Source organism: Penicillium concentricum, assembly GCF_028827145.1.
Source record: "Penicillium concentricum strain IBT 3081 chromosome Unknown utg000002l_segment0_segment0, whole genome shotgun sequence".
Lineage (NCBI taxonomy): Eukaryota > Fungi > Ascomycota > Eurotiomycetes > Eurotiales > Aspergillaceae > Penicillium > Penicillium concentricum.
Window position 1 is genome coordinate 10,448,624 of NW_026622755.1, and position 18,495 is coordinate 10,467,118.

The following is an 18,495-nucleotide window of genomic DNA, read 5'->3' on the forward strand; positions in this document are numbered from 1 at the left end:
TAGGAGTAATCGCGGAGAGTATTTCCTAATTAGGTACTACTTCCCGCAAATGTGATAACATCAAAGTTGATCTTACTAGATCTGCCAGGCACCGCTACACACCAGCATTGATTGAATCGCGATGGGCAATGGTCCAAAACAGCGGCGGAAGAATAGCGGAGCTGCGCGAGACGATAGTTGGGGAATACCCACAAGTGGAAAGCAGGTACCGTAACATAGATTGATTGCCAGCTTCAGTAGCTCGGGAATATGTGAAGAGGTAGAGACAGAGGATACTGAATAGTCCTCCTCTTGAATTGGTACCTGCCCGCTAGATCCAGCGATTCTTCCTGCACCCATGCAGACTCCCGAGGTTATCTACACCAGTGGCACGTAGGATATCGAACATCTCGAGACCGCCTGTCTTCGCAGCAGTATCTAGTCATATCAAAGCCCAATCCATTCTGAGCCTTTGCCTATTTGGCTCCATCCAGAAAAGGCATCCGAGGGAATCTTCGTTAGTTCGCATCTTTGCAGAGTGACTTCGACGGCGTCTAGGCGAATTGGGTCTGATAAACGAGAAACTTGCGGGGAGCAAACTGAATATTTAGAGTAGAAACTTACCAGTGGGCGTGTCATACACTATTGAGGGGTCCCGATATTCGGATACCAAATTAGCCCTGGAGTCTATTTTCTTTCCTATGGTAAGCTTTTGATCTAGTCGCGCGTTTTCTATAGAGGGGAAATAATCAAAGTATTGGTTAAAGTAATTACACGGATAAGAAAAATATGTCCATATGCTGCTCTTTTATAGTCAAGAAGTGACTGATTATAGAAGAGTACGGCAGGTTTTGGGGTCCATCACGCCAGCCGGGTTTTTCGCCAGAAGGTTAACCAGCTGTCATGGACATTTATACATACATGTAGTCCCTTAAAGGTCTAGAAATAGCTATCAAGGTGTCCTACTAATAATATTAGGGAGTTAGCCGTTAGATTCTAAAAGACCCTAGAAAAGACGTTGAAAAAGACCGATAGAAAGATGATGATAATAAAGTGGGGTTTATAGTAGCGCTAGGCTTCCTCTACGGGATGCCCGAGCGGTTTAGATATATGTGCTTTGGTGTAGGGCATATCGCGAGTTCATGAAATTATTTAAAATGAAGAAATAATCTCATGCTTCTAAGGGCTTGTATATAGGTTGGCGCGATGGACCCAAAAGGCTGCCGTAGATGAGATCAAATTGATGGTTTCTTTACATTCCTATTTAGAACAAAGTTTTACGATTACGAAATTCCTCTGCTTCTTTTTGTACCAAAGTAAGTATCTATAACTTGGGTTGGAATTGGTAAACATATTAATGACTATAGGTGTGCAATTTCATTGTCGAGTGAGCTTCAAGAGTTTGGAGAGTATGAGAGGTTCAAGAATATACATTGTTGGCTGAGATATTTCAGCTTTCTCTTTTGACAGAATGTATTTGGTTTCCATCATTATTCTTCTCACATCTTTATTTTGACCTTTCCTATTAGATATTTGGACATTCTTTTCGCCGAAGAGGCAAATCTAGGGTTTGGAAAGAGACGGGTCAAATCACACACTCCAGATCCAGCAAATTTTTATCAGATCTCCACAACTTGGCCATACAGACTTTGAAAAACTCCACAGGGCCTCACCGCTACATGCGGAGTAGACTGGATATACAAAACCCAGGAGAAGAGAGGATGTGCTCCAAGAATTACCTAACAGCTATATCCGAGGAACTTCCGTTATCCCGAGGCTCTTCCATCCCGAGGCTGGCAATACACAATAATAGAATTTAGACAAGCATTCTCTACAGCGCTATGAGACGGGAAGAGCCTAGGGGATTACCTGCATGGGTAGTACGTCCGGCGAATCCAGATCATCCCACGGCTCACCCCAGACTCTCCCAACTTCCGAACCTCGGAAGAATCTCGGGGTGGCAGGAGGTTTTTTTTTTGAGAAAATAAAAAACCAACCATACAGCACATACAGTATGGAATGATAATAATAGGTGTGGATAGTGTGGAGAGTACCAAGTTAATACAAGTCCTACAAAATAGAAACCGGCACGGTGACACGCAAAGAGACAAACAGGCCGACTCGGCACGGGAACGCCGAGGATTTTTCGCCCGAGTTGCGTAAATCGGGAGGCTCCAGAGACGGGAACTGACACAGGAGAAAATTTCAAGTCTCACCGAGCCCCTTTTTTGAATTACTGTTACTCGACTCAGTGCTTGCTCCGTGAAAAAAAATCTACTTCCTTGAATTTGCCATCGAGTAGTGCTTTATAGTGTCAAAACTACTCCGTATATATCCGTTTATACTACACTTCAGGCGAAAACAGATAGCCAAGACATGGCACACCTTCCTCTTCCTGACTTCCATCAAATAAAAAAACGCCCCCTGATCATCGTGGAGTTTCGATAGACTCCCGTATCGGCACTAAGCCCCGCAACTAGAAAAATGCCATAAGCTTAGAATGTCACATCCTCCGACATCACCCGAGGGTTGTCTCTCTCCAGCCCTATGGGCTGATGCCGTGGTCTGGTACCTGCAGAAGAATGGTCTAGGTTATGAGCTCTGTCGTCATCGAACACATACACTCTTAGGTAAGATTAGTGCTTACAAAGTATAATGCAAAATACGTGTTTAATACGTCCATCTCAATCTCTTATCAATGTGGACAACAAATCTGGAGAAAACACATGGCCCCTTCAATGACGCAATCTGGCTCCCTGAGGTACTCCATATACACGCATTGTACACAATGCAAGGTATGCTGCACAGGGAAACCGAGGCAGCCACATATGGGCGCATTCTAGTCACTCTTATCAAAACGTCCCCTATTCAAGCCAACAAGATAAACACATGATTCCCGCATGTGACATATAGGACATGTGAAAGCCAGCTATCATGCCCGTGGAGATCTGGGCCCCCCGCTTCATGAATATCCTAATTGGGAAAGACAGACTCCGGAGCTCCCGTAGTTATGATTGTGATTTTCAATAATTCAAATTTAAAATGCAAATTATTCTCAAGAAAATCCCCCATACACGTGCTAGCGAGAGCGTAGCTGGTTCGGAGCGGACTCCTCCCGCGAGCGAAATCTAAATACGCCTAGTTCGATCTCGGGGATTCGCCCGTTATGGTGTGTGTATGGGGCGAAATGGTTCAAGCCCCGGATCCCACTGTGTGATTGAAAGAGGATGAGAAAGGGTTTCTGGTACCTTTTTCCCCCCCTTTGTCTTATCCCTGTTTCTCTAATGGGTTAGGGTTATTCCACTTGGAAATGTAAACTAAAGGGATCCGTCTCATCTCGGACTAGGTGATCTACTGCATATGGTACCTGAATGTAGCGTCCTTCAAGACTTAAGTTACATAGGAACCGTGACAATGTGGATCTGAGCGACAGGGGCATTGTGTTCCGAAAAGTTGATCCCGGCTTCCGCGGGTTGTATTATGGTATTCATTCAAATATGGGGTAACATAAATCGCTCAGTGGAGTTGAAAAGAGAGAATTTTTTTACCCTAGGTGCCCAGGTGCCCAGATGGAATGGGGGGGTCGGGGGCTTCACCGGGAACTGGACACGGTAACGGACACTATTCCCCGACTAAACTTCTGTCTCCTTTTTTTTTTTTTTTTGACGCTATCTACCTATATTCCCCAGAATATCACATGTTCTCCAGATAATCTTATTATGTACATAGATTGTAGATAGGGTGTAATCTCCCGGACAAATGTAGAATTCCACCAATGGCCTGACCACGGACTCCGGAATGGCGGCCCCGCATATGGTGATATCAGTGTGAGGCCATTTACGCCGCTTATTGGACGCAGGGGTTAATTGTTCCAGAAGGTGTGGATCGCTGATCACTCGCCTTGGCGGAATGGAGGGCAATAAGAAAAGTGAGTGTGTATAAAAGGATTTCCTAGACGGGTAATCTTAGCCATAGCCGAATTGGGAAATCTATTATGTAATCACATGTAAAAAGCCCTGGAGGGTTGCACTGTGAATTCTTCAAAGCATATGTGTCTTCTTGGGAAACCTCATAGAATACACCCCCACGCTGTACAAAGCAACTGGACCCGAAAGGTCCCCTCATTCCTTGAGTTTCGTGGAATGTTGCTCCAAAGCCAAACCTACCCCGGATTCTCCCTTTTTGAAACTACTCCCCCGCATCGAGACCTGCCAAGCATAACCAAATGTCACCTTGAGACAGGATGGAACTTCGGAATATACTACCGTACTCCATTATATCCTGAATCATCTTAACATACCCTGTTCCCGCTTTTGCGCTTTTGCCTACTGGGTAAAATTACGTCTTTGTCTTGCTGACTGGTGGCGCCTTGTTCGGTTGGGGTTTCAGTCTCCAGACAGCAAAACAGGAGACAGAACCCAGCGCCAGGGCGATTGGAAACGGAGCGCGAAAGATGAGTCGATCCCCTGTTGTTAGTTGGCCTGTCACTTTTTTTCCCTTTTTGATTTTCTATTAGGCGCTTTCAGCTTGGATATTCCTGGAGCTGAGACGTGAGCACGTCATGACTCACACCGTGTTGGATGTAGTACAGCCAGTAGCGAGTCGCGAGTACCGGGACTGTTGAGTCCCATGTAGCAAGGGGGCGTGGGCTGAAAGGGACGGTCGCGTCCAGACCCGAACTCTCGTACCTACTGCCCTGGAAAATCTCTGTACGGTTTATAATATCCAGGATTAATAGTCCATCTAAGGAATAAGGTGTGAGTAATAGAGAAATATAAAAGATATTGTCTCTCGAGCCCCCCGACGCTATCTTGCGTGACGATCTGGGGGTAGTGCGGGGATATTGATAGCGAACTGTTAGGTACTAGAAATAGATATCACTGGTCGTTAATGACATCTTGACTAAGAATATAGGTACTGTCAAGGGTTCAATCCCAAATCTGAAAGAGCTCGGATGGAAAAAGAATTCCACACGGAGCACAACGAGGCTCCGGACTGATAACGGAGGGAGTCCGGGGGGATCTCCACGCTCCTAATCGAGCATTATTGTCATTCTTCCTAGCATTTGACTTTTCTTTTTTTTTTATTTTTCCCTTGCCTTTTTTGCCATGTTTCGCATTTTCCTCTCTTGGTTTTGGCCCTTTTTTTTTTGTCCGTAGGACTGGTTTTTGCTTTTTTTCCCCCATCCAGGATCGACGTACCCGCCCTGTGCGCGGGTCTGCATGCCAGAATAATGGGATTGATCAGCATTGTCGGGAAGAAAAGTGGGAAGCGGAATGCTAAGAGAACCATGGATCATCCGGTTTTCATGAGTGGTACGCTACATTCAAATGCGTATGCTTGAAAGGCTATAAGTAGGTACCCTCGTGTACAATATACGGGATACTAGATTGTCAGCTTTCCCCGGATGGCGTGATAGATCGACCTGTGGAGGTGCGCCCCCATGACGAAAGCGATATCGGAGGATCCCATCCTACGGGCGATCGCGACGATCATGGCAGATTTGGCAGCAAGATTGAGATGTCAGTCGCAGATCGTTTCCTGCCAGTGTTTCGGGGTTCACCCAAAGCGATACGCCTTGGGGATTGCGGGGTAGGTGAGATATGGAGTATTTATCTATTGGAGAATGATGATCGGGTATTGTATCGGCTTGATAAACTCAATCATTAAAAAAAAGTAGATTATGCCGGTTTGTGGGATGAGGTTCTCTTGCCGCGATATTGCGATTTTGGGCCGGCAATCGGAATTACCGGTTTGGGTTTCCCCCACCTTTGACTATCTATGCACTTAAAAAGGCAGTACGGAGTACATAGTTAGCTTTGTGGATCGATTGTGAGGACCTTAGGAAAGTGAGACGAGTTCCGGGGAAAGGATTATATCGGGGCTTTGAATCCGATATGTTTGCTGTTTTGTAGATATATCCCGTTTTCAACACGTACATAAAGTGTAATACATAGCGAACTCGTCATCTGAAACAGAAACACCGCAGCTCCGTAGTTTCATGATTTATAACAAATGTACGTATTATTTACACGTCGCGAATATCGGCAAAAAGCGGGTAATTGCTTATAGACCGGTACCTGCTTTTTGGACTAAAATAATCAAATATTAAAATTTTAAAAAAAGAGATCAGGCTATCTCCTGCAGATTGCCACACCGAGTCTCATTCTACTAGCATGGTGCCATATTCCCCGTGGAGAAAAATGGAGAACTCCAGGTTACGGCAGTGTTCTCGGTACCGTCGGGTATATTTTGTGAGCTCATTTTATTCCCCAAAGCCAGGAGAACAGGGATTCGTGCAATATCTTCCAGATCCCCGTACAGCCCAAAAGTACGAACTCGGTAGTCGGGCCGGCATAGCAATCTGGGCCCTGATTAAGCCCCGTTATCTTTTGTCCTTGCTTGTTGTCTGCTAAATGGTCCTGATTTGCCAAGGGGAATATCCCCAGGGAACGGTGGAGATCGGCTGAATTTTCCCGGGGGTAGAAATTCCGTTAAGATCTGCCACTAAAGGGCCCCTGCACTGGACTTGAAGATGTAGATATAGAGCATACAATATACAATATACAATATGGTAGAGGTGGTTACAGACGTGAATATATTTTACCCAGTGTGGTAGTGTACTCCCGAGGTCCCCTGAAATACCTCGGAGCCCTTCACCCCGGACCCCAAAGATAACGCCTTATCATCCAAAGGGGAAACCGGACTGTCGGCGGGACGGCCTTGCCGAGTAGGCGTATCTTTCTTTATCCCGTTTATCCCGCGCCTCGGCCCTTTGGTTTGCCTCTTCCGGAGGAACTTCGGGTGAAAATAGCCTGTGTACTCCGTATCTAGTACGGAGTAGAGAAGCGCGAACCTGTGCCACAGATAGAAGAATAATACGGAGTACGGAGTACATGCATATTTTAATATATTATTTATTTTTTGAGAACCGGGGCCCCAGACCCCGGCTCTTTACCCTCGATTTTGAGATTCAGCCGGGAAAAAGGAAATCTACCGTCACTTTCTATAATTGGGCGTCTTGGCAGAGCCGGGGATGCTGTCTTCTTGTGCAAGGAATGCAGCCGAGTGCTCATTGTGCAGGGGCTGACACTGGCACATTTGGTCCCTTTGTCGAGATACGCGGCTTTGCGGCTGCATGGTAGCTGCATCAGGGCTATCAATAATTGAGATGATCCGCGCCTATCAGAGCTGTTCATTCGCTTTATCGTATGATAATCAATTAAGGAGGTGTGGTGAAATATAAAAAAAAAACAAGAATAATAGAAAATCACATCTTAACCCCCGGAATCCGGGGGATTGTCGGCGAACCTCAGTGAAGGATTCCAGGGTTTTATACGCCATTGTAGGGTTCGGGGGAAATGATTCCTCCGGTTGATGAAGCCGCAGATTGGGGAGTCATTTTCGTACCTTCTTTGCACAGGATGACTTGTTGATTTGTGTGTTTTTTTCTTTTTCGCGTGACTAAATTATTACAAAAAGATTTAACGGATATTTGAACCTCAGATATCGACATCATCGATGATCCTCGCTATCGTCACTCCGTGACAGGATCAGATGGTCCCCAGGATCTCCATTGTACATAGGTCTGGACTGGTCCGGCCTAGAATGATCGTAAAACCCCCAGACTTTCTCTTTAAGGTATCTCAAGAGTTATACCGTACATATAATGTTATCTGGAGGTTTGGAGATTCCCCAGGTTCTGCTCGTCATCTGCTCTCCGCATGCCATCATTTTTGATCATCCACAGATAGGTTAAGAGTTGTATGAGCCAGTAGAAATTCTTAAATTCCCCATGTTCTGATAAGAAATTCTCCAGAGGCGCGATAGCCGGATAGGGACACGCACCTCACGCCACACGGTTCTTCAGCAAAAATGAGAGTCCCCACATTTTTGCTTTATGCAGTTACGTAGTTTGATTCTTTTTGGAGTACTTATTTCGTATATACTAACATATTGGGATTATATGTTAGATATTAGGAAGTATTAGGATTAATAGTTTAGTCAATCTTATATATTGTAACCATATGTTGATCATACCCCACTTGAAAGGTATTTTTTCATTTTTGAAAAAAAAAGTTGAATTTTAATTTTTTTAAAATTTCCTGTTTTGTAATTTTCTATTTGAATTTTCTTTTCAAAAATTTCCCACTTTTCCTATTTTGCCCTCCCCTTCTTCTCCCCCACAGTTGGTTTCTTAAGAATCTCTTCAATTTTTAATTATTTAATTTATTTTTATTTCGAATTTTTATTTCGAATTTCAATTTCAATTTTTTGCTTTTTGAACTTGAATTTTTCAGAATTTTCTTTTCTCCAAGTCCGATTCCGACACTGCCCCTTCTCCCCGATTTCTCCCTTCCCCCTCCATTCCATATATTATTTGTGACTCCCCAGATCGTCGTCTCCAGGTTCTTCCTTTTTTTCTCCTTCCTTTCCTCTTGCTTTACTCCTCTCCACAAACTCTACTCGACTTCTTCCAAAGCTATCAGGATTCTTAGCGCATCACTCCGATCTCGATCGACCGTCTATCCCAACCGGGTGTTTGATCGACCTTAGCTTAGGACCCCTGCGATAAAATCGGTCCCCCTTCAGAATCCTTCATAAATTCGCCCCCCAGGGAATTCACATGCCACCACCGGGTTCTTCAGTGGGGTTTTCAAATCTACTTAATCCTCACGAATCTTCTCCCGATTCAACACCCTCGACTCCAGGAGACTCTTCAATGGCTTCTTCAGTTAGCTTGTTACCGCCTCTCATGAAGGGTGCACGCCCCGCGAACGAGGAGGTTCGCCAGGATCTGCCTCGGCCGTACAAGTGTCCTCTTTGCGACCGTGCCTTCCACCGCCTGGAGCACCAGACGAGGCACATCCGCACGCACACTGGTGAGAAGCCACACGCCTGCCAGTTCCCCGGTTGTACGAAGCGCTTCAGTCGATCCGACGAACTCACTCGCCACTCGCGCATTCACAACAACCCCAACTCGCGCCGCAGCAACAAGGCTCAGCACTTGGCAGCGGCCGCGGCCGCTGCAGGACAGGATACTGGCATGGTCAACGCTGCCAACATGATGCCGCCTCCCAGCAAGCCCATCACTCGCTCCGCTCCAGTCTCTCAGGTCGGATCTCCGGATGTTTCGCCTCCTCACTCCTTCTCCAACTATGCCAATCACATGCGCTCAAATTTGGGTCCTTACTCTCGTACCACGGAGCGCGCTTCTTCCGGAATGGATATCAACCTTCTGGCCACTGCTGCGTCGCAAGTAGAGCGTGATGACCACATGGGCTTCCACGGCTCTCGAGGACACCAGATGTTTGGCTCTCGTCATCACGGCACTAGCCGTGGCCTTCCTTCGCTTTCCGCGTATGCGATTTCGCAGAGCATGACCCGTTCGCATTCCAACGATGAGGATGACGGCTATGGCCACCGTGTCAAGCGCTCTCGTCCCAACTCACCCAACTCCACCGCTCCTTCTTCTCCTACTTTCTCTCATGATTCTCTTTCTCCTACCCCCGATCACACTCCCTTGGCCACTCCTGCACACTCGCCCCGTCTGCGCCCTCTCGGTGCCAGCGAGTTGCATCTGCCTTCGATTCGCCACCTGTCCCTCCAGCACACCCCTGCGCTGGCGCCTATGGAGCCGCAACCCGAAGGTCCCAATTATTACAGCCCGAACCAGGGTCATATGGGCCCAACCATTTCCGATATCATGTCGAAACCCGACGGGACGCAGCGCAAGTTGCCCGTGCCCCAGATTCCCAAGGTTGCGGTGCAGGACATGCTCAACCCCGCTGCCGGATTTTCCTCCATGAACTCGTCAGCTAACAATTCCGTTGCTGGCGGTGATTTGGCAGACCGGTTCTAACTCTCTTGCAACTTTATGCCTTGAAAACTTATGTTATGCGCGCTACGAAACGATATAGACTTGTGCATTTTTACTCTGGCTTGCGGGCATCAACGGTGTCGGATTGGTTTTGATTTTTCTTATCTCTGGCGCTTCCACCAAATAGACGGACTGGGATCTTTTGTTTTACCTTTGGCTGTTCAACTCCTCTCTGGAGACTTTTTCCTTTTTCCTTTTCGAGTTCAAAATTCCGTGTCGAAAGACCTGCTTCTACTTTTTTTTATGTCATTCTCCTCTCCTGAGGCCTGTGGTCTCATTCACTTCGGATCCTTCCTTTCTCTTCTCTAACTTAATTCCTCACAATGTGAGCAAAATCAAGAAATTTCAATCTTTTTTTTTTTTTCTATATGGTCTTAGCTTGATTTGCATGTGATATCTCCCCGCAATCACTATATACTTGGCTTTAGTGTTGCGGTATAGTCGACCCGGTACATCTTTGAGATATCGAATCTGAAACAGATTGCAACTTTATTCCAGGAATTGAATCAAAGAACATTCACATGTCAGATCAAAGTACTGCCGTTGAGGAACACCGTAGATTCCCATCCCTGTAGTTTACTTAGTACCATATATGAAGAATCTATGTGTAGAACCTTGACCTGAGATATTTTACGGAGATATCTTTAATTAAAACCCCCAAGTTCCGAACATATTTCAATGTTTTCTATACAAATCTTCCACAAAATCCACAAATGCTAGTAAAACGGCCAAAATCTGCAGACAAACCGTATGATCCCTGTGCCCGTGCATTGTATCCCAGACCTTGCATCTAAACGTTTGAAAGAGAACACAATTTCGGCTTATAAGGTATAGTCAATACTACCCAAATCCCCTTATAAGCCAACTAGCCCCGCCCTAAGACTTAGATCGGAAAATTCCAAAAAGTCCCCCACTTCAATTTGCTAAGACAGGCCTTACTTATGCGAACCGGATGTCATGCATGTTGACAAAGCATCTGAAGTTTTAATCTGATATCGGAGGGTGTATGTATTTCTCGTTTCTCATTCCCCAACTTTTCTTTCCCTATACCTCTATCAGGTTGCTATATTACTATGTAACCCCCGGGTAACCCGACTCTGACGCGATCCAGCCGTATCCATCCGCAATAGACCTCCATCTTTTGCACGGAGCATGTCGGAGCGCAAGCACAGCCCCGATGATCCTCGAGGCGACTTCGATTCTATCATTTCACGCTCGAATAGAGACCGGCATAGAGATCGAGATCGTCGATCCTCTTCTGCCCGCAGTGTCAGTATCAGCGTGAGTTCGATCGCCAGCGGCAGCACGGCTTCAAGTAGGACCCCCGCCTTGTCGCAAAAACAACCCAAAAAGCAAAAGCAGCCGAGCGTCATCGTCACCGCCATGTCGTCTTCGCCCGCCATGCCGGCCTTGTCTAGCGCATCGTCCCCATCAATCTCATCAGTGGATACCAGGCCCGGGACTGGCGTTGAATCCCCACATGGGGATATCAGCCCAGATGGGATCTACGTTCTTGGTGGCATGACACCGTTAATCACCACCGACAGTCCCCCAGAGCCCGCTCTATCGCGTGCCTCGCTCTCGTCCTGGGATACCACCGCAGCCTCTATATCATCCGCGACGCCGTCAATACCCATATCTCTAACAGCCAGCACAGAGCAGCGCACATACGCATGTCTCTTCCATATGCTGGACTGCCATGAGTCCTTTGACGACGGCACCGAGTGGCGCACCCACGTCTTCAGCCACTTTCGCTCCCACCCGACCCCACCGTCAGCGCGGTGTCCGCTGTGTCCGAATACAAAATTTGTCGACGGCATATCGGACCCCGTGTCGTCGCCAGTTCTCGAGGATGCCGAATCGGCCCACTCTATCGATGGCATTGTCCGAACCCCGCTGACAGATTTCCCCTCCGCATGGGATCGTATGCTCGACCATGTCGATGTGGACCACTACTGTCTTGGCCAGACCCTTGCAGGTAGCCGGCCGGATTTCGAGCTTATGCGGTATCTTTATGGCATGCGGGTTATCACCGATGCCCAGTTTAAGGCTATGCAGTTGCCGCCCGCGCCGTCGAGTCCGGCCTATCATCGCTCACAGGATGGTGTTAGGGCTAGTATTGGCTCTGCTGATGAGCCGTACTATGCGCCATATAGTAAACGGCGGGAGGAGAGGATGAGGGGACAGCAGAGAGGTGTCGGGGTTTTGTAGATATAGACACCTTCTCTTGGCTTCTGGTTCGAGGTTTTGGTTTTTGGTTTTGGATATTCCCCCTTTCGCTTTTGTATAGCATGTACTTTTCTTGAACCCTTTAGAATTGCAAGTGTATTTTTTTTTCCCCCTTTAGAGTATCTGTGTCTCTTTGTTCTCTACAAGAGAAGAATATCAAAAGCCAAAAACGTATAGATCCCGAGCAAACAAGACAAACTCACCGCCCTTGATGACGGCCTTTGCGACCTCGATCCATCGCGATGGTCAAAAGAAGCAGAATGAGAACATCCACATCAAAGTCTTAACCCTCTCTGCATCAGTGTCCCACCACCGCCTACCTACCCCCCTCCCCACCGCTTTCCGATTTTCTCTCCGCCCAACACACGATGGAGCGCCTATCTCTAAACGAAAGCCCTGCCCTGGCTCCTCGAACCCCGCAGCAAAATCAACAATTCTCTCAGAATGCCCTCGGCCCAGCAGGCCCCCAGCCTACCGGAGGCCCACCGCAATTACCCCCGCAGATGTTCACGACCGCCGCACAGCTGCTTGACCTAACAGATAGTACGTTGTGTACAGACGCGGAGTCACAGCGATTCAGCGGAAAGAACGAGCGAGAGAAGAACATAGCTAACCCAATTGCAGAGAAACTTGTCCTCATCCTCCGCGACGGCCGCAAACTCATCGGTGTCCTCCGAAGCTGGGACCAGTTCGGTATGCCAGTCGCACACTCAGCCCAAATCTCTCGCCCTTTATCTGACATTCGAACCTCGCAGCAAACCTTGTTTTCCAGGATACCGTAGAGCGCGTCTATGCCGGACAGTTGTATGCCGATGTCTCGCGCGGCATCTTCATCGTTCGTGGAGAGAATGTGCTTCTGTTAGGCGAAGTGGTATGATCAATTCCCCAATCTCAATCCTCTCTCCCACTCCCCTACCAACGGAATTTGCCCCGTGGAAGTCAACAAGTCATCACGGCAAGGAATTACGCTAACGAACTCTCGATTGATTGATATACAGGACCTCGACCGCGAAGACGATATCCCACCCACACTGACCAGAGCCCCATTCGAAGAAGTCTTCGAGCTGAAGAAGAAGGAGGACGCGAAGCGGAAAACAGGGGACAAGAAGCGCTACGATGAGCTGCAAGCGCTCGGTTTCGAGCCAGAGCACAGTGGAGAGATTCTGTTCTAGTTTCTATTACCACCTGCTTGTCTGTGTTTGGTCTGTTGGGGTCAGTGTATGCTAGATCAGATATAGTCTGGTCTGTGTGCTCTGTCGACTTACCGCTTGCTCTATTTCCTGGGTCGGGTATTTGATACCTGCATTGAAAGACCGAGTGTTGAAAAGGAACGAAAGGGCGTCAGTACAACCGGTCGATAACCTCCTGATGAGCGACGGTGTCGATTTCTGCGCCGTGGCGGATTGTGATTGTTTGAATTGCATCGGCGATGGAGTTTTGGCTGGATTCAGATGCTCGAGCGGTGGACTATTGCGTCTGCTGTATATTGCGAGGAAGCTGTCGACGCTATGGCTTTGATGGATGCTATGCCGTCTGGTCTAGAGCTCGTGAGCTTTTTTGTTATTTGTCCCTTTTGCGTCGCACTCTACGTCTACTTCTTTGGGCGAGCGATGTGGGCTGTGGAAAATGCTGCTGAGCTGCCTGGTTGGCTGGCTCGCGTTCATGAAGTTCTGATTGATATGTTCGATACACTTTTTTTTTTTTTTTGCATGATAAGCTGTTTTGCAAATGAGAATATGATAAAAGTCATAATGCATTTGAGGTTCTGGGTATTTGGCTGTAGTTGAGTGTACTTGACCAGTAGCGTTTCATCATCACCATGGGATATCAGATAATTCGCTCATTGGATAGAAGTTCGATACAGCAGAACTACCTACCTAGGTAATCCTGTTAAATACAGGGCTGCCCACCGATGCACAGCTTATAGGCTACGTGTACGTACATCCTACACAAAAGTGAAACAATATCTATGTCCATTGACCTAAAAGAAACTTTTGAACAGAATCGTAATCATATCATGAAAAAAGACGGAGTCGAATAACTCTGCATCGAAACAGAAAAAAGCCCAGAGTCAACGGAATCACCAGCGGAGGGTATTATGAGAACGTCAACACTAACCAAGCACGACAGGAACCGAAGACCAGATGGCAGAAACAAAAGAAACAAATCAAAAACAGGGAACTCATAACGATAACTCCGGGATCTGCTAGATGCCACCCTCTTCTCTCCTAAAGTACCCAAGTCCGACAGACAAGCCAAGAAAGAGATACGACTTACTGTAAAGTAACTAGTTTATCTCTTCTTGCCCCATCCTGAGCGGCCACCACCCCTGGGAGCGGTTCCAGTATTGCGACGCTTCTCAATGCGACCACCGCCAGGCGCACCAGAAGTCTTGGGTGCACCAAGACCACGACGGCCAGAGCTGGGACCGGAGCCAGAAGCGCGCAGGTCCTTCTTCAGGTCATCCTCATCGACATCCATGCTATCGCCAGCATTCTTCTTCGACGACTGGCCCATCTTAACCTTACCTCTCTGGCCACGACGGACGGCGTCGGGTCCGCTGACAGCAGCGAGGTAGGCGTTAACGCCACCGTCGCCAGCACCGGACATCTCGACATCTTCAGCGACGACATCACCATCGTCGCCGAGGATAAGACGGCCATCAGCGTCGACCTTGGCAGCGCGCTTCTTCTTCGAGCCGGGGCCTGTGTTGAGGAAGCGCTGGCTAGGCTTGGTGGTGGAAATGCTGGCCAGAGCGTTGGAGCCGAGGAGATCGAGAGGATTATCTTCGGGGGACATCTCGCGAATGTACTGGGTGCTTTGGCCTGCCTTCTTCTTGGAGTTTCGGCCCTTGATCTGAGCGACGTCGTCGACATCGACATCGCTGTCGCCGTCGTCCGAGTTGTCAGAGGAGTCGGAGTCAGAACCATAAACGGCCTTGTCGAAGGCGTTGCCGGATTGGGGCTTGGAGGCCTTCTCCTCTTCGTCCTCATCTTCGTCTTCGGCACCCTCCTTCTTCTTACGCTTGCTGCGCTCACGTGCTTTGCGGATATTGACAATAAGCTTGCGGTCTTCCTCGCCGACGATAGCCTCTAGGAGGGGAGCACCGAATCGGCGCACAAGTCGGTCGATGATGCCCTTCACCTTGCTACGGAGACGACCCTTGTGCTCCTTGTTCCAGGCCATGAGGCTGGGAACCATGGTATTCAGACGGGGGCGCAGGGTTTCGTCGGGGAGAACGACGACTGCAACCTTGACGAAGCCAAGGACAGAGCGAACGATCTCACGGTTGTTGGAGGTAAGGAAGAGCTCAACGGTCTCAACAAGCTCCTTGAGCATCTCAGGCTGAAGCTGGGTCTGGAAGTCGAAAAACAGACGGGAAAGCGCGGTGACGGTGGCGCCGACCATGTGAGGAGCAGAGCCAGCCAGACCGGCTGAGACCATTGTGAAGAACTCCTCGAGGGTGGCGGGGGCATCGGGAGAATCATCCGCCACGCCTGGCACAAGGGATCTGCGGATGACAGTGCCGGGAGGGTTACGCTCTGAGTCGATTGTGCGCTTGGCCAAGAGAATCAGCAGGTCAAAGGCCGCTGTGCGTGCCTTTTCGTTGCTCTCCTTGCAGCCCAGAACCACTTCAGACAGGATTGCCGGGATGAAATGCAGATCCGAGGTGGGCAGGTGGTTGATCATCTCGGTGATAGCGAGCATACGGTCGCGGCGACCAGACGCAGGGGTGGTATCGGTGGTGGCAAGCATGAGAGCCTGCAACTCTCCACTGCGCTCCTGGAGGGCGGCGCGGCCGGTCTCAGTTGTTCCAAGTCGGGGAATCAACTTGTACGCCTTCTTGATGAGTTGCTGATCCGGGTTGGGGGATGAGCTGTTGAGGATAGCTGCCGCCATGGCAAACAAGCCACTGAAGCTGGAGCGAGGGAGGTAGATTGACATAGCGATAACAAGGTCAATCAGAGTGTGGGAGGTCGGTGGCATCTTGTCGGATGAGCCCTGAGATTGAGCACTCTGCTTGGTTGCTGTCTCTTGCTCGGCAGCTAAAGAAGACTCTAGCATTGAAGTGACGCGGTTGAAAGTCTCGTTCAGCTCCTATTAAGAATGTTAGTCCGTGGTGATTTGTGTACGAAACTGAAGAGTAACTTACATTTTCAGGGGTAATGCTCAAGTAGGCATTGATACACTGTAGAATGTAGCCGCGGTAGTGGGGAAGGGTCTGACTGTAGACATTGAACAACACAGCCAGCAGATTGCTCGCAAGACTGCCGAGATGAGCGAGGTTCTTCTTTGCAGCGGCCTTGGTGATGCGGCGTTGCAAGATCAGATCATCCTCATCGTTTTCGACCTCCAAGATAGCCTGGTTAGACTCAACCAGGTTCTGCAAAGCACGGCAGACATCGACACGCAGTTCAGTCTGCTTGTAGAGAACGTTAGACAGAAGCTCAGCGAATGACTGGTCAAATGCCTCCTCAAGATCGAGAGGCAGCTCGCAGTAACCGGGAAGGGTACCCCAGGTCTGCTGGACGAGGGTCTCGAAAATCTTCACTTCCACGGACTTCTCAGCGGCACCGAAGTTCACCACCTTCTGGTAAAGTGCCTCACTCAGGGGAACGAGTTCGGTACGGAAGTGGCGAAGGTTCGTGTTGGTCACGCTATCGCGCATAATGGGCAGCATCCAGACACGGCCGGGTTGACCAGCCTTCTGTTCGATAATGTTGAGGGGAAGAATCTCCAAGACTGCCTCGGGGCCCATTGCCTCGATAGCACTACCAAGAACGGCATCGGCCTCTTTCTTGCCGTGGAAGCCGCCATTGCTGCGCAGCTCACCGATTGTGGAGACAATCTTGACAAGATACGGGCTTGATCGCCACTTGAAGCAATCGAACAGGGCAGAGCAGACATTGAAGACTTCTTTCCAAGCAGCCTGGTACTTCACCGACAGAAGGTCAACGGCTGCACGAGACAACTTCTCCAAGGTCTTCTCATCATACACAGATGGGTCCACAATAACAGAGTTGGGGATACAGTTGTGCAGGAATGAGATCAGACACTCCGATGCGGAAACACGGATGTTGGTGGAAGGCGAAGCCAAGAATCCAGAAATCAAGGTGAACAGATCCGGCAACTTCTCGAAAGTATCCTCGGGAGTGATCTGTGCGGCCACATCGTAGCCGCGCGAGAGCACTGCAATCCAAGGTGGGAGAAGCTGGGAGTCATTCTGCGCAGGCTTGAGTTCGGAGATAGCATCCAAAAGACGGGGCAGCTTGGAAGACGAGAACTCATCAGCCATTCCCTCGAAAATGACCTCAAATACCTCGAAGGCACCCATGGTGATGTACTCGTTGCTAGAGCGGGAGGCGTTCATCAGAAGTTCGCTGAGCGGCTCGATCTTCTTGCTGGGCCAGCCACCTGACGCCGAGGCAATGGTCTTGATCAGCTGCAACGAGTGAATAATAAGAGGCTCGTGGTTGTTAGCCTGAGCATCATGACGACCCTTCTTTTGCTTGTGAGCGGCTGTGATGCTATCACCAAGAGTCTTCATCGCAGACTGAGCGCACATATCTGCACCTGGGTGGTCCAGAGACGGGCTCGGCGGGGGCGACTTGAGAACCTTGACAAGAGCCTCCTGGGCACGCTTCCGCACCTTGGGCCGGTGGTCAACCGAGAGACTCAGCAGACCTGCCATTGCACGTCGCGGGCCAACCTGTGTGTGTGGGAGGTTCCATGATGCAGCATCCTGGGCAATGAGCAGAGACTCAAGACAACCAATTGAAGGACGCAGGAGCGGAGCTTCGACCTCGGGAAGAGAAAGCGCGGGTGCTAGACCTTCGAGGATCTGGGAGAATTTGGAGCAAAGGATTGGGGCGGGGACGTAAACGGTTGTGATGTCGAGAAGGTAGACAACGGATGTCGCTAGATCCTTGTTGACAATGCCTTGGGATGCGGACAACGACTGGGAGAGCAGTGCAAGGAGAGCGGCGAAATATGCGGTAGGTGAGAAGTCTGCCTTTTGATCACGGAGAGTATCCTCAACTGCAGAGAGCACCACAGCAGTCTGTTCACGGATCAATATGTTAGTCAATTCACCAATTCACCGGGTATGCAGCGGGAAAACTTACGTGATGCTGATTCTGCAACTTGGGAGACTTGATTTTCTCAAGCTTCTCCGCCAGAGTCGCCATGATGATTGCTGACGACGAGGTGGAGAAGAGTTAAAGAAAGCAATGTATTGGGATGAGAAAGAGGGCTGTTTGGCGGTGATAAAAATCGTAAAGGAAAAAAAGTAAAGTCCGGCAAATTTGGAGGCGGTCAGACAAGGCGGCGGGGACACGATGACTAAGACTGTTTTACATTCGCCTGGAGAATTTTATTTACTGTCGAGAATGAGAAATTTGTTTGAA

General features: G+C 48.9%; 5 protein-coding genes across 5 annotated transcripts; 3 read left to right on the forward strand and 2 right to left on the reverse strand.

Moving 5' to 3' along the window:
- Window positions 1-4,501: 4,501 nt before the first annotated feature.
- Window positions 4,502-4,876, reverse strand: N7517_007685 (uncharacterized protein; the record flags this gene model as incomplete). Its single annotated transcript, XM_056725415.1, has 2 exons — window positions 4,502-4,686; window positions 4,861-4,876. The coding sequence occupies 2 exons, from the start codon at window positions 4,874-4,876 to the stop codon at window positions 4,502-4,504; spliced, it is 201 nt and encodes a 66-aa protein (XP_056581665.1).
- Window positions 4,877-8,701: 3,825 nt separating this feature from the next.
- N7517_007686 (C2H2-type zinc finger protein) lies at window positions 8,702-9,841 on the forward strand (the record flags this gene model as incomplete). Its single annotated transcript, XM_056725416.1, has 1 exon — window positions 8,702-9,841. One exon carries the CDS (start codon window positions 8,702-8,704, stop codon window positions 9,839-9,841), a length of 1,140 nt encoding a protein of 379 aa, XP_056581666.1.
- Window positions 9,842-11,011: 1,170 nt separating this feature from the next.
- On the forward strand, window positions 11,012-12,070 carry N7517_007687 (uncharacterized protein; the record flags this gene model as incomplete). The annotated part of the gene is made up of 1 exon (XM_056725417.1): window positions 11,012-12,070. One exon carries the CDS (start codon window positions 11,012-11,014, stop codon window positions 12,068-12,070), a length of 1,059 nt encoding a protein of 352 aa, XP_056581667.1.
- A 386-nt stretch (window positions 12,071-12,456) lies between these two features.
- N7517_007688 (U6 snRNA-associated Sm-like protein LSm1) lies at window positions 12,457-13,260 on the forward strand (the record flags this gene model as incomplete). The annotated part of the gene is made up of 4 exons (XM_056725418.1): window positions 12,457-12,631; window positions 12,713-12,781; window positions 12,844-12,959; window positions 13,087-13,260. 4 exons carry the CDS (start codon window positions 12,457-12,459, stop codon window positions 13,258-13,260), a joined length of 534 nt encoding a protein of 177 aa, XP_056581668.1.
- A 1,120-nt stretch (window positions 13,261-14,380) lies between these two features.
- On the reverse strand, window positions 14,381-18,276 carry N7517_007689 (mRNA-binding protein RRP12; the record flags this gene model as incomplete). The annotated part of the gene is made up of 3 exons (XM_056725419.1): window positions 14,381-16,186; window positions 16,242-18,149; window positions 18,214-18,276. 3 exons carry the CDS (start codon window positions 18,274-18,276, stop codon window positions 14,381-14,383), a joined length of 3,777 nt encoding a protein of 1,258 aa, XP_056581669.1.
- Window positions 18,277-18,495: the final 219 nt, after the last annotated feature.